The 22,669-nt window shown below is 55.6% G+C and overlaps 1 protein-coding gene across 1 annotated transcript; it reads left to right on the top strand.

The window, feature by feature from the left end:
• The first annotated feature begins 2,034 nt into the window (after positions 1-2,034).
• On the top strand, positions 2,035-22,524 carry LOC104693636 (ADAMTS-like protein 2). Its single transcript, XM_039556305.1, has 18 exons — positions 2,035-2,182; positions 8,618-8,760; positions 10,884-10,959; positions 11,468-11,570; positions 12,234-12,379; positions 12,620-12,743; positions 13,979-14,059; positions 14,381-14,556; positions 14,824-15,250; positions 15,848-16,268; positions 17,057-17,163; positions 17,348-17,474; positions 17,759-17,972; positions 18,568-18,723; positions 19,078-19,248; positions 20,875-21,051; positions 21,726-21,870; positions 21,986-22,524. The coding sequence occupies exons 1-18, from the start codon at positions 2,090-2,092 to the stop codon at positions 22,102-22,104; spliced, it is 3,006 nt and encodes a 1,001-aa protein (XP_039412239.1). The 5' UTR covers positions 2,035-2,089; the 3' UTR covers positions 22,105-22,524.
• Positions 22,525-22,669: the final 145 nt, after the last annotated feature.

The following is a 22,669-nucleotide window of genomic DNA, read 5'->3' as shown; positions in this document are numbered from 1 at the left end:
CAATACTATCAAACCTTCCCATACACTGGTTACTGTGGGGGTGTCTCAAGGCTGCAAGGGAACCTTTATCTCCCTTATCCTTGTTCCCATGCTGACTGAGAGTATTCAAAACCTCCTCGACACCTTGAGGAAACAACCACGCTGCCTAAACTCAGGATGTGAAATGACAAGCAGCATTTTAAATGCTGTCTTTCTGCGTTCCACACTGCTCTTGTGTCACCCCTGTGAGCACAGGAGGCTCAGGAGTGATGAAAGGGGATGAAAGCAGGACTAGCAAGAAGGGTCAGGAGAGAGGGAGCACAGAGGGGCCCTGGAGGGGAGAGCATCGGAGGCCACCTGGATTTGCCCCGTCACGCTCCCTCGGAGCCTCACATGCAGATCCCCCTCTCCAAATCCTCTGTGCTGCACCGCCTGCTTCTGCCTGCCAGGGCTCCTGCTCGGACACTGCTTTTGAGAGGGGCTGAAGAAGATCAGATGCACTGAAACTCGCTCAGCTGGAGCCAGCCAGCCCCCCTTTTCTTCTTCGGCACAGCCTCTCCCCCATCTCCGTGCCTCCCCCCAGCTTGGTTTATCTGCGGGGCCGGAGCTGGCTCCGCAGCAACATTACCCGGGGCTGCAGCAGGGCAGGACAGCCAGGAGTCGACTGAAGCTTTTCTCCCCTCCCTGCTTTTGCAGGCACAGCCGTGTTCTTTGTCAGTGCTTCTCAGCCTCATTTTCTCCAGCTGGGTCAGAAGCAGATCGCCCCCTCCTCCCCTTGCCCCTCCCTGCCAGCGAACAGCTTTGATCAGGAGCCCCCAGTCGTCCCCCCTTGCTGACATCCCTGTCCTTCCTCTCCCCTCCCTCCACCTTAAGGCTGAAACCCTCGGTGAGGGAGCGATGAGGACAAGGGTCCGCTCCCCACACCGGTTCCAGCACATCTGGCAGGCAGGAGCCGCTGCTGCCCGGCTGCCCGCCCCGGGCCGGGGACACCGGACGCCGTTTCTGCACAGCCGGTGTCCGTGGATCGCAGCGGGCAGCTCCCGGAGGGCCGAGCTGTGCCAGCATGGCTACGGGCAGCATCTTGCCAAAAGCTGCCTGCTGGCCACCAGCACAGCAAGGGGCAACCCAGAAAGGAGGAGCAAGAGACCTTAGAGCCTCCTCCAGCGCCTAAAGGGGCTCCGAGAGAGCTGGAGAGGGATGTTTTGTTAAGGGCACGGAGTGACAGGACAAGGGGGAATGGCGTGAAACTGCCAGAGGCGGGGTTAGATGGGGTGTCGGGAAGGAATTCTCCCCTGTGAGGGTGCTGAGGCCCTGGCACAGGGTGCCCAGGGAAATTTTGGCTGTCCCAGCCCTGGAAGTGTTCAAGGCCAGGTTGGATGGAGCTTGGAGCAACCTGGGATAGTGGAAGGTGTCCGGGAGTTGGAACTAAATGATCTTTAAAGTACCTTCCAACCCAAATCATCCTAGGATTCTGTGATTCAACCACCACCCCAGCAAGAGCAGCTCCCCCTTTTCCTGGGGGGTGCTGTGCTCTGACCCAGCGGCTCCAGCCCGGGCAGAGGGATGCCCTGAGAAGCAGAGCTTGCCTACAGAGGGCAGGAAGGAGGAATCGGGCAGCAAAAGGGTTTTGTGCGGGGGGGAGACGACCGGAGGGCTCCGCTCGGGAGCGGCGGGTGGCTCCGCAGGGACCTCTCGGTGCCGGGGCCTCTGCGGGGGCTCGGGAGGAGTCGCACGGAGCGGCGAGAGAGCTGCGAGCCCCGGGCGCGGCGGCAGCAGGGCGGTGCGAGGGGCAGGCGCGGCGCGGCGGGGCCCGCGGAGCGCCCGGCCCCCATCCCATCCCATCCCATCCCATCCCATCCCATCCCATCCCATCCCATCCCATCCCATCCCATCCCATCCCATCCCATCCCACCCCATCCCACCCCATCCCTCCGTCCCTCCCCCGCCGAGCGGCCGCTCCGCGGGTCGCCGCCCGCCGCCCGGCAGGTTGTAAAGTCATTAACTCCCCCAGCCATGCCGGCCGCGCTCCGCGGGCCCCGCCGCGCCCGCCGCCGCCGCTGGTGGGCCCGAGCCGCCTCCTCCTCCGCGGCAGCGGCAGCAGCAGCGCGGCATGGCCGCCGCTCCCCGCCGCCTCCGCCTCCTCCTCCTCCTCCTCCATTGCGCCGCCGCCCCCCTCGGCGATAAGGGCGATAAGGGCGATAAGGTAAGCGGCGGCCGCCGAGCCTCCCCCCGCGCCCTCCCTCCCTCCTGCTTCCTTCCCTTCTTCCCTCCCCTCGGGGAGCCGCGGCGGGGCAGGCACGGAGCGGGGTCCGACCCGCGGCCCCTCGCCCTTCCCCGCAGGTTTCAGGTTCCCGTGCTCCGGGATCCCCGCGCTTCCCTCCCTCGCTCGTGCGCTGCTTGCGGAGGGGCTTTCGTCGCCTCTCCCCCAGGCTGACCCCGAGGACCAGGCTGTGCCCGCTCGCCGTGCCTGGCACTAACAAAAGGCTGATGGGGGTGTGAGGATGCAGGAAGAGGGTCCCAGCATCACCAGAAGGACCACGGAGGCGCAGCGCCTTTCCCTGGCTGGGGGTTCGCCCGAAGCTGCCCACCGCGTTCATCCCTCCACATGCGTCCCTAGCAGAAGCTTGGCTCAAGTTTAGGGCTGGAAACAAACAGATTCCCCCTTCCCGGTCCCTCCCGCCGCCCCGAGCGTGGCTTTAGGCAGCTGCTTTCCGCACTAACCATGGGGTGCGCGTCCGGGCGTCAGAGCCCCGCGCTCCCCTCATCTCCGCTCTCCTCCACAAAGGACCCCTCAGCCTGGCCCTCCTCCTGTGGCACTTGTTTCACAGCAGCGCCGAAACCCCTGTGCCTGTCCCGTCTCCTTCCCGAGCCCCAGCCGGGGCGAATCGTCCCCGTTCCCGTGGCAGGGCCGGCAGGAATCCCGGCAGGAATCCCGGCAGGAATCCCGGCTTCGCGGGGCGCCGGCGGTGCCCCTGCCTGCATGGGTCACTGCCTGCATTGTGCCTCGGCGCTCCCGTTTCCTCGAGGGGAGCCCGGCCGGATTTCTTTGCTGCCTAAGGAATTCTGCTCTGCTAAAGGAAGAGGGTTTTGGGTTGCGTTTCCCTCCCCCAGACTCAAGGCCGGGATAAAGCAATCTCACATGGGCCATTTTAGGCACAGAGAAGACCAGACACTGCAACTGTACTGGGGATAACTCAGGTCTGAGGAGCAGCAGCATCTCCTGTTCAGGGGTTTGTCTTAATTTTAAAGCTGAAGTGTCTCATTTCCACTTTGTTTTTACCTTCCTGCACATCTGCTGCCTGTTCTGTTTACCCCTGAGCTGCAGAGCTAAGTCAGAAGCTTCAGGCAGAGCAAGCCAGGTCAAGCTAAACAGATGTGAAGCCCTTCATTTGGGACCGACCTGGATGGAGTCCTCCATCAACACGTGTGCACAAACCTTGGCTGCTCGTGTTCTCCCTGCCCCCAGCAGCTGTGTTTGCACAACACCTAAGACAAGGGCATCCCCGGGTGGGAGGAGGGCTCCCCAGGACAAACACACACCAAGTTCTGTGTCCAGCTCTGCCCTGAAGGTTCCCTTGCTCCAGGAGATCCCCACAGAGCAATCTGACCACAGATGATGTGGTGCGAGTTGTCCTGGTTGCTGGCACTGATTGTTGTCGATCTCTGGTGCAAGGCAGCGCACAAAATGTTCACTGGGGAATTAACCTGTGCTTCTTCCTGCCCTCCCGTTTTCCATATAAAACTTTTCACAAAGAGTGTCAGAAAACCTCAGTCCACAGTTTGGGCAAGCAACTTCCTGACTGACTTCCTTCCTAACTGCATTCAGTGCCTCTGAAATACCCGACAATAGACATCTCTCATGCGCACTGCCTGTTACTCCCTTCTCCCCCTTCCCGGTTTTCCATCCTTTCTACGGGCTTGCCCCAGGATAAGTGTGTTATCCCGCTTGCAGGGAATGACCTAACTGACTCGGACCAGGTATTTTGTAATGACGTGCAGCACTTCCCTGTGACCTTTCTGTCATGGCAGGATCACGAGCAGAACTTGGTAGTTCTCCGCTGGCCTCTCTTCACTGGTTTTCTAATTTGCTTTTCATCTGTGCCTCATTATACATCCAGATTTCTGTTACTTATCTGCTGCAATTTCACATCTTTAACAAGCCTCCATTTTCCCACAGATTACTGTTCCTCCTGATCCCTTAAAAATTATTCTGCATTGCTTGTTTTACCTCAAGGTACCTTCCCCTACGAAAAACTCAGATAGCTTGTTTCAGCTTTTCTAGGGAAAACTTGTGTCTGCTTCCAGTATTGAATCTCTCACACAAACTATCTAGTCTACCCAAATAGTGTAAAACAATGACAGGATGAGAAATAGCTTTATGCAAACACCACTTCTTTTGTAAAACATCAGGGCATAACTGCAACTGCTATTGTTTTTTCTCAGGGCTGTGGTAGAGTGTATCACCACAGCTTTAGTCAGAGAATGAGACGGGAACCCGAACCAGGGGCGTTGAACACGGTCATTCATTCCCAGATAATAATCTGCCATTCATTCCAGGCATTCAGACATCTGAAGCTGCTTAGTACTTCAGTAAGTAGTGTGGTTTGCTGTAGAGAGAAGCCCTTAAGTGAAGGGATCGTGGAAATTTCTGGTAGAGGGCATGCAGTTAACGGCCTCGGAAAAGGTCTGGGAAGAATTTATTTCATTTTCAGCTGCTGTTTCGAGTTGTCTTATGCATTGAGACAGGGCTGAGCAGAACATTTTATGACAGCTACTGTGCCCTTCAGTGGTGGGCCAGCCCTCAAGGCTGCAGCGAGAGCCTTCCCCCCAGCTCCTCTATTAAGGAGGCATGTTTGTGGTCTCTCTTCCCAGACAGCTTTTTTCCAGGAGCCAGGCTCTAATGAATCTCAAGATTAGGCACAACAATAAGCAACACAGGAGCCTGGGCCACCGACATGGTAATTGCAGTTATTCCCAGGTTTCTGGGAAACCCAGCGTAGCTCCGAGCTGGTCCAGAGCATGACAGAGAGTCTGCGGAGAATTTATTTTATCCCTTTCAACTCTTCAGAAGGGCCGCCTGGAAATCCGATAGGATGTCAGGCCAGGCCCACCCTTCTGTGCAGGGCTGAAGCATTTTGCTTGTGGCAGCCTTTGTTTGGCAAGGGGGAGAGGGGAAGCAGCTGCTGGGCCTTTGCTTGGGCAGACAGAGCTTTCAGTAACACTGGCTCGGAGAGTGATGTTTCCTTGACACTGGCAAATCTGGAGACGGGCATTTTATCCTGGGAAGGTTCCCTGCCAGTTGGGGTTCCAAGCTCTGCTCCCCCAGCAAGGGCAGCCCTCAGCTCCTCCAGCCTCCAGCGCAGGTGTGGAGGCACAGAAATCCCTTGGTGAGCCTCAGAGAGGAAGAGCTGCAGCTCTGTAACCATCAGGTGCCAAACCACAAGCACCTTGGGGGAAATTCTTGTGGAGAGCACCTGGCTGAACTGGAATATGGTCTGTCTTTCCTAGGGATGGAAATTCTCATCACCTAAGGAGTCATACCTGGCCCTCTTACCTCCTTTAGGCAGAGCCAGCCTTATAAAGGCTGGACCCACGTGCATCTCCTGTGCTCTGGTGTTCCTAGCCTGCTCCTTTTCCATGATTCTGCAGCAGAGTGCAGATTGGAGCAGCTCCAGCATCTCCCATAACCAGGACAGTGCAAAAGAGTTCAAAATCCAGCCCCTTTGATTGCTCCCTCTGTGAGGAGTAGGTGGGGAGGGGATTCATTTGTCCGGAATCCACTCTTGGGATTTGGTGAGAAGCTTGGGAAACTGAAGTTAGGAGTTAATCTAATCTGGAGTCTGTCCCACAGTCCTTAATTTATTATCTGGACTTTTGGAAAATGCATATATCTTCAATTAAAAACAAGAACCATTTGTGTGTCATGGTCAAGGCAGATTTCTTTCTGACAATACAATAAATTCAGCACAGATTGGAACCAGCTGCCCCAGCTCTTAAGTACCTGAAGTTCCCGCTCCTAGTCCAGGCCTAGGACTCGGATGCAGCCATGCCATAAGGGCCAAGGGGACAGCTCAGCATTGTCCTTGCTTACACAAGAAAAGAAATGCTCCTAGGGAAGGTCTGGCAAGGGAGCTCGGTCATGGAAAACCTGAGAGCCAAATCAATCTAATTAAAAAGTGATTGATTCCTCCAGCACAGAGAGGAAGCAGGAACAGGGATTACGGATATGGGGAACACATTCTATTAAAAGGACGAGTCTCCCTGAGTAGCATCTTTCAATAAATCTTCGTCTGGGCTCCTGTCAGTGAGCTGCAGTGCAGAGATGTACCCTATTCTGTCGGTGAGAAAGAAGCTCTCAAAGGCAGGGATGCTGATCTTCCCCACACCTCAGCCGTGCCCCACATGCCCGATCCCCTTGCATGCAGGCAGGACACCCCAAGAGCAGGAACCCCGAAGAGGAGCCTGCAGCTTTGCACCGCTCCGAACACACAAGCCCTGCTTCGTATCCGGGGGAGATCAGCAGAACAGACTATTTCACCTCACCTGCTTCCTGCCCCATCTCACCTGTCTGGGTCACAAGGTCCTCAGGGCAGGACTACCTTGTAGGTTACAGCTACACAGATTTTTATTGCCATTTGGGGAAAAGCTGTGCAAATATTGCAGCTTTTGGCCCACACGCCTTCCGTCCTGGCAGTCCGTGTGCCTCGTGGACTCAGGGAAGGGGTAAGACACCAGCTTTGGTTTTTCCCTCAGCTGTGGGAGAATCAGTTTTGTGCTGAGCTCTCCGCTCAGACACCAGATAAATCACTGGAATTCTCCTTCCTGACAGCTGTGAAGAGCTCTTCCACCCCAGCCTTGAAATGTTTATCACAAAGAAGCGTAGGAGTGGCCAGGGAAAGATTTTAGCCGAAAATACCTTACAATGAGAGACTTTTGGTTTGTTTCCTTTGTAAATGTGGAAGCTGCATAGTCAGAATTTCCATTTACAGTCTGATAATATACAGTGAGACAAAAATTTTCATAGGAAATTGGTTGAGATGGTCGTTTGGAAGAACAGAAAAAGGTATTTTTGAAAACATGTCTGTTTCTTTTAATTTCGTGTTCCTAATGAGCAACTCAGCTGCTGGCCACACCATTTGGTCCCTGTCAGGCAAGTCAGCTCCAGCCAGAGCACTGAAGTACAACAAGGAGTATTTTGTCATGTTGTTTTTGAAATCAGCTGTTGCAATGACTAGAGAGCAAAGCCTCAGGTAGCAAGGTGCTTTTTTTGCAGCAGAGCAGGTTTCTTCCAATGTGCTCTGGCCATCAAGAAGAGGCACTATGCACATTTCAGCCATTTAAGTTACAACTTAAAAACATTTGCATAAACCAGCTGCTTCTCCTCTGCCCAGAGGCTGGTCTGTTGGCAGGAGCTGAGGAAACACAAGTTCTCAGGCAGGAATTACACCACAAAATGAAGAGCACTTTGGCTTTATTACACCATGAAAGAGCATCAAGCCAAGAGACAGTCAGCCCAAATAGTGAGCAGAGCACATTTAGTGATGAGCAAACCCTGCTGAGCTTTCTCTCACACCCATCAGTTCTGCTTTGCAGAGGGTTGTTTACAGCAGTACCATCAGCCACTAAACCCAGCGTGTTTTGCTAGCAGTAGCACTGATACCATTTCCCTGAGCCCTTGCTTTAACACAGCACACCTCACACACACACTGAGTATTAATTTTTGTCCTTTAATATTTAAACACTTGGCATTTCGCGGGAGAAATCCCTTCCAGTCACTGTCCTGTGTTAAACTCATGGCTGCATTCTACCCTGCTCACAGCTGTGCTTCAGTAAACAGCAGATTAGTTCTTGCACAGGCGAGTTTGCCAAAGTCCCTGGGAGCTTTTAGACCATGAGACACTAAGCAGGAAAATATTGCCAGGAAAAAAACCCCAACTAAACCAGAGAATTGCTTACCTGCTGGGAAGTGTGGAGGCACAGCCAACAGCAGCCTGCTGCAAGAACCGCGCTGGGGCCAGAGGAACTCAGGTTTGCCAAATTTAAAGGCTGAGCCCCAGCAAGGTGTGCTGGGAGAGGGAGCATTCCTTCTCTGGGCATAGTGGGGTGTGTGGGGAGAGGCTCTGGTTCTGAAGCCCTCTTGAAAATGACCTTTGTGAGGGTTGGGGGATGAAGTGCCTGGATCTGAGCTGCTTCAGTCACAAAGGGAAGGTTATTCCCGGAAATGCAGCTCCAAGGAGCGACACCTGCGTGCTCCCAGCTTCCCTGCATGGCCAGGAACTGCAGCTCTTCCTCTTCTCTCCTGAGCCAGGCGTGAGCTGTGCTCTGCTGCTCTGCCTCACCCGGGCTGGGAGGGATGCTGTGGGGCCAGGCTGCAGCTGCTGGTACTGCCACACATGACCAGCCCAACAGCCCTTCTCTGTACCCTGTGATCCCAAGGCATCCTGCTTCCCGTGCAGAACTCAGTCTCGGAGGGAAGTTTTAATTTTGAGATGTGTGGTCCTGGCGTGGCCCCACAGGACTCATATCCTGGCACGTTTGTCCCACTGCTGGCTGTTCAGGAGGCATCCAGGTGCCAGGACAGCTGCCTTTGGTGGTGAGGAGCCAGGTTCTCCAGCTAACCATGCTCTGTTTCTGTCAGGACAGTAGTGAGGCAGCAGATGGAGCTGGCGCCTGGGATGAAGAGGTCACCAAGTGGTGGGGAGAGTGGAGCTCCTGGTCCACCTGCTCCCGGTCCTGTGGAGGGGGTGTGATGTCCCGGGAGAGGCACTGCTTGCAGCAGAGGTGAGTTGTGTCCCAGGCTGGGCCCGTGGCCAGCTCTCAAGTGGCGCAAGGGAAACGGGGTGCCCCAGACCTGTGTTTTGGGGCTGAACCTCCTGGGTTTGCAGGGTGGGCCATTCCCTCATCCGTGGCCTCTGGGGAAGGAAGGCAGCTGTAGTCTGTGCGCAGTGGTGGGGAAGGATGGCAGGAGAAGCAGGCTGCAGTGGGGCAGGTGGCAGGTTCCCTGAACACGTCACCCACTCAGCTTGCCTCATCTGATGGGGAGCAAGGGGTGGGTCCTCTCTTGGGGTCCTGAAGATGAGGGGCTTGTGGGCTGGAGAAGGCTGGCTCTGTTCGTCTTCCCCTTTCCCTCACAAGCCCTCATTGCCACGGCTGCTCTGACCAACCCAGCCCAGTTCCTACGCCAAGGATGTGGGCACAAATTGCCAGACACCTTATGGGGACTTGATTTACTCCTGGCAGCAGCCAGCTCAGCCACATCTCAGCAATTTCCCCTCTTTATTCCCTGCAGAGCTGGCAAGCATTTTCCCCTCTGTCATTTGTCTGGCTGTCACCTGACAGCATCTGTATTTGTCCCCTACAGCTGCTGCAGTCCCGGTATCAGTGGGGTTGGGTTTGTGGGAGTGGGAGAGCAGGGGAGCTGCAGCTGCCTGAACTCCTGCTGTCCTCTCTGGACTACCTTGCCACCAATTCCCCCTCCTCCTCCTCCTCCTCCTCCTGCAGCAGCTCTGTAACCTGCTGCTCCAGGCTGCTGGGCTGTTAATGAGAGCGGCATCCTGCAGCACCACGAGCTTTCCCTTCTGCGTGACTGCACTCCTGAGCAGAGCACGCCCAGACCAGGGCCCCGACCTGCCCTCCTTCCTGCAGTACAAAATGTCTTTCGTGTGAGCACGGGGAAGGTCCGGCTGTGCTGCAGGACCTTCCCTCTGGATGCGGCCTCCCTGGATGTCTCTGCTGCTGCTCCTCTGCTCCAGCACCCTGGGAAAGCAGCGGGGAACAGCACGGGGAGGGAGCCTGGGCTGTCCCACACCCCCACGGCCAGAGCAGCCCTTCTGCCCTTTGCCTGCTTCCACAAGAGAGATTTTTCTCTCCACTTGGTGCCAGCTCTGTCCTTGACTCCATGGCTGGGGAGGGAAGGGTGTGCTGTGCTGTGGTGTTTTAGTCCAGGGATCAAATCTGAATTAAAAAAAGAGAAATCCCATCATGAACCCAGCCCAAAGGTTTCTGCAGCTTTAAGGTCAATGGCTTAAGTGTGAGCCAGGTACGGCCACAAAACAATTTCTTCCTGAGTCTGCAAGAAGCCTCTGCTTCTGAAGGGCATGGCACTTTTGAAGTCTTACTGCAAATTTAGGCTCTGCCTGTGCCATGTAAAGCATTGCTCTGGAGGGACAGCTGCAGCACCTGCAGCCAGTCCAGCCTGAATGTGCTTATGGTGTTCCCTGTATCCTCAGTTCCCAGTGCTGTTACCACGTTGTCTGCTGCAGATCTTTACACATTGCCTGAATTATTTTGCAGATCATTACTGCATTGCCTTAGCCTGTGGTCTCAGCCATTCTCCATATGTCTTCATGGCTTTCAAGAATTTTTTCTGTCTTTGCATCAGTCCAGGATCTCCTGGATAACTCACACTGGCCAGAGTGAAAGCTTCAAGTGTTGAGAAATTCCTGTGGTTTTGGTCCATCACCTGTGCCAAGCCTTCCCTGAAAATCTGTTGGGGTGGCCAGTCCCCCTGACGGCACCATCTCTCTGCCTATTGCACAGTGGCTTCTGAAATCCACTCCCGCAGTCCCTGAAAATCCTGGGCCCATCCATGGGAGTGATGGACCATCAGGTTCTGTCGTCTTTTGGTCACGTCAGCCCTTTTGGAGCTCAGGGCTGAAGGGACACAGGGTTGGCAACACTGCAGTTGCTCCATGTCTGCTCAACCTACCACAAAACAAGAACAGCCTAGAATCAGAGCCCACCTAAAAGCACTGGAGAAGTGCTTCAGAGGAGGTGTTGGCCAGTCTAGAAAGCTCTGCTCTGATGAAACACCTGTCTTGTTTCTCCTGTGACTCCTGTGTCATCCTCAGTACTTGGGTACTTCACAGACCTCCAGCTCACGTCTGGAAATTTCTGCCTTGCAGGCTCCAGATGCCCCAGGGAACAAACAGCACCATGTGTGTTGGTCAGGCCAAGCACTACCAACTGTGCCAGCAGAAGGTGAGAACCACTTCCAGTCCTGACTGGTCCTCACTGGGGGGTGTGGGACTCAGGGGGTCCCACTTGGAGCTGCAAAATCACCAGTGCTCAGGGTGGGACTGGTCCCTCAGAGGATGGAGACAAGGGATATTATCCACCCCTGGGGTGGTGGGCGGTGTGCCTTTGAGGATGTGGGAGATGGGCTCTATTCCTTGGGACTGGGAGATGGGGCAAAAGAATGCCAAAGCACATTTGTTGTGGGGTGAGGGGAGGGATGAGGTATTTCCAGTATGCTCTTCCCATTGCTGGAAGGAGTTTCTGCAGGGCTGTTAAATGCAGCTGTTTGAGAGGCCCTTGGCAATGAAGGCCTGGCCTTTCTGCCGCTGTGAGGGGACTTCCAAGTCCATCACCAATTCCTTCCAGGGTGGACAGGGCATTTTCATCCTGAAAAGGTGTAGCAGGGACAAGCAGCTGTCACAACAATGCTGTGAGATAGGGAGCTTTTTGATTGCATTTATTCCCTCCATAGCCCTGCCCAGCCAACACAGCAAGCTTCAAACAGCAGCAGTGCTCCAGTTTCAATGCCAAAGCCTTTGGGAAGCACTACTACCACTGGATGCCCCTCTATCCAGGTGGGTTTTCACAGCTTCACACAAGGGGTGAGGGCCGGGAAACACCCACGGGATCTTCTTGGGCACAGGAAAGTCAAGTCCTAGGGGACGAGGGATGGATGCTCCCGGCTGCCCTGGGTTGGTCTGAGCGGGATGCTCATCCATTTCCTGCACAGCGACTTCACATGGGTGTCCACTTGTCCCTTGAGGCCCAGACTGAGTTCGCCTAAGATATCACCCTGTTTCTGGACTCACCTGTTTTTCCAGTAGCTGCCAAGGGGACTTGGAACATCTGCACCTCCAGCTGCTCAGGTGAACGGGGCATAGCTGGCCACAGCCCCGCACAGTCAGTGCCCCTCTGACAGCCCTTGTGCATTTATGTGTGGCCTGGGATCTGCTGATGCACATTCCCATGTCTGGCGCAGCGGTGGCACTACAAGGGCATGGCAAGGAAGAGGGTTTGCCAGCAAGAAGTGTTTCTGCTTGGCACGGTCCCCAGCACAGCCTCACACCGGGACCCCTTCACTCCTGTAAGATCTGCGGCCTTGGGGTGTCCTTGCGAGTAGCAGGAACATCCAAGGTGACATCAAACCATCAGCAGGGATGAGGGGAAGGTCCCCTTCCTCACTGCCCATCTCTGGGCACCTTGACCTGCCTGGTGACCCTCTGCCTCTGTCCCTGCAGATGACTACACCAGTATCTCCAACAAGCCGTGTGACCTCCAGTGCACCACCCGGAGTGGAGAGAGGCAGCTGATGGCCCGAGCACAGGATGGTACCTCCTGCAAGGACAGGACCTACCAGGGGGTCTGCATCAATGGGAAGTGTGAGGTGAGGCTCTGGGAGGAAGCAGTGGAGAATCTGGGATTGTAATTGCATGGGTGGATCTCCTGGTCACTGCAAAGCCAAGGGGTCCCAGCAGGGAACTGAAACAGAGGCCTGGCATTGGATTCATTCCTTACAACTCCCCAGAACCTCCCCAGAAGAGCACAACAGCATTTCCTGGGAAAGACCCTGCCCCGTGGAGATAAGCTGGCCCCAGGAAACCCTCTCTTGTTTTGTCCTTTGCAGCCAGTGGGGTGCGATGGGAGCCTGTACTCGCCCCGGACCATGGACAGATGCAGGGTGTGTGGAGGGGACGGCAGCACTTGCCACCGTGTCTCGGGCAGCTTCCGAAAGGCAATCTCACAGATAGGTACTCCCTGCTACCAGTCTGGAGACTTCACCTGCTACTTCTTACCACCAGCTGGCATGGAGGGGGACTGGCTTCAACGTGGGTAGGAGCTTTCCCAGCTGCTCGGTGGAAAGAGTTGAGGAGTGCCACCACCCCTACTTAAATGCCTGTGTTTTCCCCTTCTCACTTAATCATCAGAGGAGATTGGTTTGATGTGCTCTGTATTAGGCTGGTAAGGTTTCCCTTCACCTCTTTACAATAGGAAGCAACTGGGGATCTATTTGTTCCTATTGATTTTGGCATCTTGCCCACCTCAGACAATGTGAAGAGACCAATGAATCTTCTTTCCTTTGTGCTACGTGTTCATTTGAAACCTAAGCTATGATGAGGGTCACAGCATTTGTTTCAGCCTGCACTCAATCTCCTGCTTTCCCCAGTCCTGTGGCTGAGGGACAGTCCCCTCTGAAACCAGGCTGCAGCCTGATGGCCCAGTCCTCCAGCCCTGGGAGGAATGCGCTGTGGTATGCTCATCAGAATTAATTAACTGTGGTTTGAGGATGTTTTGGAACAACATTTCACACGGTTGTTGTTTTACTAGTTTGCCTCACTCCCTGCAAGCACGGGACTAGAAAAGCACTCAGGCCCCTTTCCAGGGCAGGGGTAATGGTGCTACCCCCTGTACCAGTGTGGGTACTGTTCTGGCCTCCCATTCCAGCCCTCATAAGATCTTACAGAGCAGACAGGACCCGCGTTTCCAGCAGGAAAGACAAACTGCCAAACCACGCAACTTTAAGAGCCTCTTATTTCCTCTCCCTTTAAAGGTCAATTTTTATGTTACTCCTGAGACAAATTCCATGGGAGTCAGGAGCTGAGGGGACCTATGGTCTTTTTCCACCCTCTGTTCAGCATCAGCCCTGATCACTACTAAGCCTTTTTTCTGTGCTCTTGCCAGAAAGAGTGTGAAAGCACATTCATCCACACCCCCAAAGCCAGACTGTTTAATTGTGCAGCTCCTTCCCGACTCCAAACCCAGCAGTGCTCAGACTGACATCCGTAATGGTGATCTGTAATAGGATTTCAGAGGTCTGGGATGAGAGCTCACAGACTGGTGCAACATGCATTTAGGTCCTTGGCACCCTGCTCCTGAAGGGCAGCGCTGCTTCCCTACAAACACACTTGTCCCATGAGCTGCTTTTCCCACCCAGGCCTTTTTATTCTGTCCTCAGGGTCTCCTCACGCTCTGTTCTGTTCCTCAGGCTATGTGTTCATCACCAACATCCCTCCTGGTGCCACGGACATCCTCATCATTGAGCGCAGGAAGACAGAAAACATCCTGGGTGAGCAGAGGAGCTGGGTGGGTGTGGAGACCCCGGTTCAGCTGCCCGGGAGGCGGGAGGAGGCTCTGTGCACTCCCACCTATGCCGTGAGAGAGCTGCTGAGAGCATTTCCTCCAGGGTAGCACATGGGTGCTTCACCTCTCCAAAAACCAAGGCTGCCACATCTCCAGTGGCAGGAGAGATGTTTGGAACCCCAGTTCGCTATGGGCAGGGCCTGGGGTTCTGTTTCTGCTGGGCTTCTCTCGTCCGTGGCCTCTTTGCTCTCCTCAGTGCCAGAGTTCTGCAGAATGTCCCACTTGTCTGTTTTCTCTCTCTCTGAAGCACTGGCAGATGAATCCGGGCATTTCTTCTTCAACGGCAACTCGGCCATTGACAACCCTCAGAACTTCAGGGTAGCTGGCACCATCTTCAAGTACCGGCGGCCCTCGAGCCTGAACTCAGATGGGCTGGAGTATATCATAGCTCAGGGGCCCACTAACCAGTCTCTGAATGCCATGGTATGTGAGGAGCCAGTTTTAGGGTTTCCTGGCTTGCCTGTCTCCCTCAGATAACAGGAATATAACCTGGTTCCCAAGCCAGACCTGCATGTGCTGGTGGGCTGAGGAAGCCAGACAGGTGGTGGGGGGCGGCTTTCCCTTTGGATTTATGAGGATGCTGTCTTCTCTTAACAACCACCACCAAATGGATGTGGCTAGAAAAGGCTTTTGGGAAATTCATACCCTCAAAGTAAAAGTGGTTTTGTTTTCTTTCCCCGTTTCCTGCAGTACTATAACTTTAATGGGAAAATGCCTCACATAACTTACGACTACACCGTCCCACGGATGCCGCCTCTCCGAACGGCAGCCCCTGCTCTCGCCAGGCCTCTCTATCACCAGCTACCAGAGACCAGCCAGAACCATCCCATTCCAGCCAACTCCAGAGCTGCCCAGGACTTCAACGCCACGTGGCTCTCCCTGTCACCAGATGACACCAGTGAACAGCTTCCTCTAAGAGAAGGGCGAGAAGATTTAGACTTTGGTCCCCCTCACTTCTTCCAGACCAACTCTACCAGTCAGACCCGGGACTGGGGCTGGGAACAAAGTGAAGAGAAGGAGAAGTATGACTTTCAGATCAGACACATGTACCATGCAAACACAGCAGGAGAGGAAGAGGAGGAGGAAACAGCAGCAGTTGGTGGAGAAACAGGGTTGGGTTGGTTGCTTTGTTCTTCCTTCTCCCATTTTATTGACTGAAAGCAGACATTCCATGGTGGTCTTCTTGAAATCTAAGGTGTCTTTAGCATCGGGGTGGGCAGGAGGGAAGGATGGTTAATAGTGGGGTGGAGACAGGGAGCAGCAAGGGCCAGCAGCTCTGTGAGGGAAGGGGAGGCTGGGAGAGAGTGGCCACAATCCGGGTGAGGCAGGGCACTCACTTGGTGCCTGAGCTTGGCAGGCAGGGCAGTGACAGCAGCAGGGCCTAGCAACAGCCCAGCGATCATCGGGGACAGCAAGGGGACAAGTCACATCTGAGGTCCATCTGGGAGAGCCAAACAGCAATTCAGGAACAAAGTACACCTGCAACGTTGTGCAGCCCGGGACTGAAGGCCCAGGCTGGAGCTTAAATGGGGCTCCAGGGCAGTGGGCAGACAGAGTGAGGGGTTGGTCAGGGTAATTAAAGCCTGTTGATGCTCCCAGGTAGAAATTTATGACTTTTTAAGCTGAACACTGAACGTTTTTTCCTTGTCAAATGCCGCATGCTGAAGCACAAGCCATCCAGTACAGTTAAAGCATTCCTGTGTTTTTCTTCCAGCGCTCAGGTTCAACCAAATCTCCATCAGCACGGCTGTGCCCTACAGCATGAGGAGGCCCGAGCTGTCGGAGCACGGCCGTGTAACGTCCTCCAGGCTCCGTCTCTTCAGGCGCCTCTGTCACCGAGACCCTCACAACGCTGCCTTCTGCAGGGAGCTGCAGCCCCTGGCAGCCAGGCTGGCCCCCAGGAACTCCACGGCCGGCCTCTGGGCCGGGGCAGCTGCCCGCTGGCCACAGGGCCTCCACAAAGCCCTGGCTCGCAAGAACTCGCTGGAGGACTTGAAGGTGGAGGCGTTTGCTGGGAGTCAGGGGCAAGCAGCCAACTCCAGCACGATGGCATCTGTGGAGAGCCCTCTGCCAGGGGCCAGCCCGACCGCGGACAGCAGCCAGGCAGAGCCTCTGCGAGCCCCTGGCACGGAAAGGTGGCACCTGATTTCCTGGGCAAAGCAGAGCATGGTTGGCTGGCGAGGGAGGGAGGGAGGGAGGGCCGAGCCAGTCCTCTGGGAGCCTCCCTGCTGTCCTTGATGGCCCCACGCGCCAGTGCCTGTCCGTGGCAGCTGCTGTAGGCGCTTCCTCCAAAGACTGATTGTTGCAACTGGCCTGACACGGAGCTCCTGGAACGTATTTCAGGATCCAGTTAAATGGGTGCTGAAGGACCCGTGGGGCCAACGCTGGTGTGGTTGTGAAGAGGGCCAGGGGTCCACAGCATGTCACATGTACACATTTACCATCATGTCACGCCCCTCCTGTCCCATGCCTCTGGGCACATAAGCTTCTGAAGCTTCTGCAAACATTTGGCAGGAGACTGAGGACCAGCTTTTAAATATTTCTGGCAAGCCACATATGAACTCTCCCCACCACATTATATGATATGAGAGGGACCTTGCTTGAGCTTCCCTTTCCAACCCAAATCATGCCTCAGGGTGAGGTACGAGCTGAGGCTGAGGGCACCCACGTGGTTGGCAAACCGTGATATACACAAGACTCCCTGTGAACGATGCTTCCTCCTTGCTAGTTGAATTCGGGAGGTGCACCAAGGCTTTACACTCTCTGTTCATCAGTGGTCTGCCTTGCCCAGGGTGGGGGAAATGGAAAGCAGAAACCCTGGCTTTCTTCTCATCTTCAAAGACAGCAAGGAGGAATTTCCCTGTATTTCATGTTCGCGGTGATTTTTTTCCTTTTTAGCTCACGCCACCTCCTTTTCCCACAGCAATGAGTTCGATGTGAGCCCCGTGGGCCACGATGACATCAGCTTGGCTGACATGTACCGGTGGAAAGTCTCAGCTTACGCCCCCTGCAGCTCCACCTGCACTTCAGGTAGGTTTGGCTTCAGGTGACTGATCACACGAGGTCCTTTTGGGCCGTTGAGGGAGGGAATCCTGGTATTTTTTACATGATGGGGAGAGTTTCAGATGCAGTGAGCACTCTGGTTATTTTCTGGTGGTGGGAGGAGGCTGTTGGGTCTGATGGAGCATGGCTGAGGGTGCTGCTGGCCCAACAGGTATCAGCACCTCCTACGCGATGTGTGTGCGCTATGACGGAGTGGAAGTGGATGAATCCTACTGCGATGCCCTGACCCGACCAGAACCTACTCACGAGTTCTGCACAGGGAGAGACTGCCAGCCCAGGTGAGTGGAAGTGACATCAGCTGTCCACGGGGAGATACCTTCCTAAGGATCATTTTCTGCTCAAGGTATACAGCCATGTGTGGGATGAAAGGTACTCTTAAACTTAGAAGTCCTTGTATCGCCTTGTAAGCAGAAAGAGGGAAAGAATTTGGGACCTAAATTGCCTGCGAAGGGCAAAGCTGGTTTCAAGGCCAGCCCCGCATTTACACAGACACAGCCCTGCCACCCTGTGCCCCTTGTCCCCCTCACCTGGGTGCTCCTTTGTGCTCTCTCTGCTCGTGGAGGTGGGAGACCAGCCGGTGGAGCGAGTGCTCCCGGACCTGCGGCGAGGGCTCCCAGTACCGCACCGTGCGCTGCTGGAAGATGCTGGCGCCGGGCTTCGACAGCTCCGTCTACGATGACCTCTGTGAGGCAGCGGGGCTGGCCAGGCCCATGGAGAGGAAAGCCTGCAAGAACAAGGCCTGCGGGCCCCAGTGGGAGCTCTCCGAGTGGTCCGAGGTAGGCTTTGCTCCCAGAGCTGGGCAGCCAGGGCTGGGGTGGGGCCTGGAGGAAGGGGCTGGCAGATGTTGGGTGCTGAGGAAGCCCCTGGCCAGCTGCACCCTGGGGAGACAAGGAGTGCCTTTATCTGCAGCTCCCCTGTTCTGGCACTGCTCAGCAGACAAGGGTCATTGCAAAACATTTTTCCTAAGGTCATTTCTCAAGCAGAACAGTGACCAAGTGAAAGCCCTGCCAGCAAGAAGCTTCCTCTTCTAGAGGATCCAAACTGAGGGCCAGTTGGGAGACAGTACCGTGGAGATACAGAAAAACTAAAAGCCCATTGCAGTCCCTTTGACTGACTTCCCATAGCCTGCTTGGTGTGCGGCCCAGTGACTTTGAGCAGCACTTTGGGCATCAGCACACCAATGCGCTGGAGCTCTAGGTGCCAGAGTAATGAGCAGCAAAGAAAGAGACGGACACACCTTTTTCTGTCCCTGCTGGGGCGCTTCCCCTCTCTCCTGGAGCAGCGGGAGGAAAGCGGGAGGTGGCACAGCTGCTTCCCCACCCTTGTTGCCTGGCCCCGAGCCCCGGGGCTGACTCCGTGTGGCCCTTGCAGTGCTCGGCGCGGTGCGGCTCGCCGGGGACGATGAAGCGGGAGGTGCGCTGCTCCGTGGAGGCTGCCCTGTGCGACGAGTCCCGCAAGCCCAGCAGCGAGCAGCCGTGCACGGGCCCCCCCTGCGACCGCCGCTGGACCGCCTCCGACTGGGGCCCCGTGAGTGCGGGCACTGCTGCGCCCTGGGCACCAGCGCGGGGCTGGAGGGTGGGAGCAGCTGGGCAGCCGTGCTGCAGCTCGCTTTCGGCTCTCTTCTGGCAGAGGCCAAGCTAAAGAAGCTAAAATAACCTCTGGTTTTGCCTCTCCTTGCTGTAAGTTTTGGCTAACTGTGAGCTGAGCTCCATTCGATAATGTGGGAAGCTCACGGCACCTGGAGAATGGAAGCCCCTTGGGGTCCAGTGCCTCAGTCCCTGTGTGAGGGCTGCACTCTGGACTCGGCTCTCCTGGCACCACCAAGCCGACCTCTCCAAATCCCTGCTGTCTGATGTGTCTAAACGCCTTTTGCTCTCCAAGTGCTCAGGTTCGTGTGGCGAGGGGCGCATGAGCCGCTTCATAGCGTGTCGCAACCTGGAGGGCAAGGTGATCTCCAGCTCGCAGTGTGACCCGGCCACCAAGCCCCTGGCTGTCCACCCGTGTGGAGACAAGAACTGCCCTGCACACTGGGTGGAGCAGGAGTGGGACCAGGTAAAGCCAAGCCCAGCCCTGTGTCCTCAGACCTCCTTTCCATCCCATATCCCCCAGGATGTCGTGGGAGCTTGGTTCCCTCGGCAAAGCACAGTTGTACAGTGTGACCTCCAGACATGGATCTGTATTCTTGCGCCAGCTGCTTTGAGAAAGAGAAGGAGTAGTGAATATCCCAGCTTGTCCCTGCCGTACCCCCTAGAACACCCCAAAGTTTGTGGGATTTGCTGCCTTCTCAGGGAGCTCCACCGGAGGGCAGCAATGCCCTAAGGAAACTGCTCTCCCACCTGGCAGCTGCAGACACCTCAGCAGAGCCCTGTTTGCTCACCCCCAGACAGGACATGAGTTTCCCACCACTAAAGAGAAAGTCAACAAAACCAGCTTCATCTCTGATAAGTAACAGCTGGGGGCAAACCTGAAGCAGAGCTCAGATCCTTGTGCTGAAAGTCACATCCAGACCATAACTGTGTGCTTGCTTCAGGGATTCCAGGCCAGGGAACGTGGCCCAGGTGCTCTGTTCCACCCAACAATCAGTCTCTGCACATCTCTTTACTCTCTTTCTGTTGCTCAAGGCCTAAAGACTTCGGGCTTCCCCATACAAGCTGATCCAAATCCCAGAGTATTCAAAGAAACACGTTGAGTCAGTTGCAAGGCTTGGGCTTTTCCTTTGAAGTCTTGAGCAAAACAGGGATTCATATAGCACCAAGGAAGAAGGTTTCTAGGAAATAAGAGAAGCAGCCAAGCCCTCTTCCCTTCAGTCATGGCTATGCCTCTATTCTCACTGTGCTTCCTTTACAGCTGCTGACTGCATTCAGCTGAGTCTCCTCCAGCACCAGTAACAAGCACAGGCTGGTTAAACCTGGCAGTTCTGTAACCCTCCACACCTCCGTGTGGGTCACACATAGTCCTGAAGTGCCGTTTTCAGCTGTCACCCAGCTATGAAACTCCTCAGAGCTCTTGAAAGACCAGCTGAGCTCCCCACCTTTGCCCATGCCAGCTTCTTTGCCATGTTCTCTCAGCTGATGAGCTCTGAGTTCTCAGCATGACTAAGGGCAGATGCGAGCCAGTTGTGCTGGCCCCCCCTGCTGTGGTGAAAAAGGACTCCAAGCAGTGAAATCTCAAACTGGCAACTGCCTCCATGGGCATCAGGGAGCAGATCCTGTCTCCTGCTGCTTCTCCTGGTGGTGACCCGAGGCAGAAAGCCCTCCCAGCTAAGCCTGCATAGCTCTGGGCTCAGCAGCGCTTGTCTGTGCACATCACCTGCACTGCACCACTTTGGTCCCCTTGGGCCCACACAAGGCTTGGCAGCGCACCAAGATCTGGATTGCTACACGCATATGCTATGTGGTTTTTCAGAACATAGATACACATAAAATAAGACAGAAACAGCCTCCTGTAGTCTTGCCTTGGCTGCTCCTGGTGCCCTGTGGTAGCTGCTCTCGAGGCCAGCCAAGGTGAACTCAGCTGAACACTAATTACCAGCATCTGTCCCTGCCCCTATGGCCTGGGCAGCACTTCCCTCTGCTGGACTGGTGTTAGCACAGGCATCAAGCCTTCCTTCTGAGCAGAAAGCCCTCTTACCTGAGGCTGAGCACCGTTTGTCACCAGGCTGCTCTGTTCCCCCCACAGTGCGACGCCAGCTGCGGGCGAGGGATGAGGACCCGGCTGGTGCTGTGTGCGGGGCTGGAGAACGGGCTGTACAGGGAGTACCCCGAGAAGCGCTGCCAGGCCTCCCCGAAACCTGAGCAACAAGCTGCCTGCTTCAGGAGGCCGTGTTCAACGTGGTTCACCACCTCCTGGTCCCAGGTAGGGCTGGGGGTGGCAGGGAAGGGGCAGGGGAGGCCTCGGAGCCCTGGTTGGTGGCGCAGGACCCGCGCTGAGGCTCTCTGGCAGCCTGCTCTGCCAAGGATCTGCTGAGTCTGGATGGGACCCCGAGCTCTGCTCCTCTGCAGAACAGGCAGCAGGTTGAGAGGCTGGCACATGCAGGCTGGAGAAAATCTTGGAGCATGGGGATTATTGCCTCAAGCAAGAGCATGCGCCACACTCCAGGCATGCGGGATGCAGCCGTGTCTCCTCCTCTGCCAGGAGTCCATGTTTTGTCTTTCCCCCCTTCCTTTGATGGTAACCGGTGAGCGTTTAGGGAATGGGAAGACAGAGGAGCTGGGTCTGGCTTTCAGCAGCCATTTTCTCAGTTTTCTGTCACAGCATCAACGCTCCAAACAAAAATAGTTCTGAGCTGCAATAAAGAGATGAAAAGCAAACTCTCCCTTGCTCTGTCCCAACTCCAACTCAGGGATGCTTTCCTCCGGCAAAAAACCAGGAGAGTGAGTTTGAGATCAGTGTGGTATTTGACCCCAACCTCCTCATGAACAGTCTCCAAAGTAGGGATCGGAAGACCTCAGTAGAGCAAAGAACTCGGGAGCTTGAGCAAAACAGAAAATGCCTCTCATGCTCTCTTTCCTGTTTCCCGACCCCAACAGTGCAGCAAGACGTGTGGTGCTGGCGTGCGACTGCGGGAGGTGAAGTGCTACCAGGGGGAAGCGCTGGCTCAGGGCTGTGACCCCTCTGCCAAACCAGAGGCCAGGCAGACGTGCCAGCTCCAGCCGTGCCCCACAGAGGCACCAGGTACGTCTGGGAGGGCAGGGAGGTGGGGGAGCCCTCGGCTTTGCTCATGTCCATGTCCATGCTGGGGAAGCACATCTCCTTTTTAACCCCTCCTGTGTGTGCTGCTGCTCCCCAGAAGACGCCTGTGAAGACAAAGCGACGGCCAACTGCGTGCTGGTGCTGAAGGTGAAGCTGTGCTCTCACTGGTACTACAGGAAGGCCTGCTGCTGGTCCTGTCGGCTCAAGGCACCCTGAGCGCTGCCAGGCCGTACTTCCCTTCCCAGTTCAAGGGCAGCAGCCCCCTCGAGCCAGACTTTCCACTTGAAGCCACCCCACCTGGCTTGGCTGTGGAGCCAGTCCCTGTGGAGCAGCCTGCTCAGCGAGGAAGGATTCCTATGACTTAGTCATCACTGTTCCCTCTCCACCAAGAGGGTTTTACACAAGACAAACCACCAGTGCCTAGAAAGCTACTGAGGAGTGAGTTGGGAGAGCCTGTCCCTGCTGTCACCGTCTCTGAGGGTGCTGGCTGGAGGCGGTGGGGCACCGAGGCCAGCCCACGGCAGGGCAGGGACAGCAGCACCCCTCTGCTCTGCCCTGCAGGTTTCCTACAGCAAGGGCAACTGCCAAAACACACCGAAAAATTGTGTCACAATAAAGAGATAAACTACAAAACTGTGGATATGGGATGCGTGTGCCTAGGCCAGAGTCAAGGGAGGAGCAGGGGACACAAGAGGAGCAAAAGCAGGAGCAGGAAGGGTGGGGAGGAAAAATGCTTGCACCAGTAGAGCTTCCAGGCAGCACTGGATAAAGCCCTTTTGGT

This window comes from Corvus cornix, chromosome 8 (genome assembly GCF_000738735.6).
Source record: "Corvus cornix cornix isolate S_Up_H32 chromosome 8, ASM73873v5, whole genome shotgun sequence".
In the NCBI taxonomy this organism is placed as follows: Eukaryota; Metazoa; Chordata; class Aves; order Passeriformes; family Corvidae; genus Corvus; species Corvus cornix.
This window is presented reverse-complemented; position numbering and strand designations above follow the sequence as displayed.

Excerpts from the sequence above, each read along its gene's own strand:
- LOC104693636 (XM_039556305.1), top strand. The coding sequence starts at position 2,090 with ATGGCCGCCGCTCCCCGCCGCCTCCGCCTCCTCCTCCTCCTCCTCCAT. Across the intron at positions 12,380-12,619 it reads GCATCAATGGGAAGTGTGAG|CCAGTGGGGTGCGATGGGAG; the intron begins GTGAGGCTCTGG and ends TGTCCTTTGCAG. Across the intron at positions 14,060-14,380 it reads GAAGACAGAAAACATCCTGG|CACTGGCAGATGAATCCGGG; the intron begins GTGAGCAGAGGA and ends CTCTCTCTGAAG.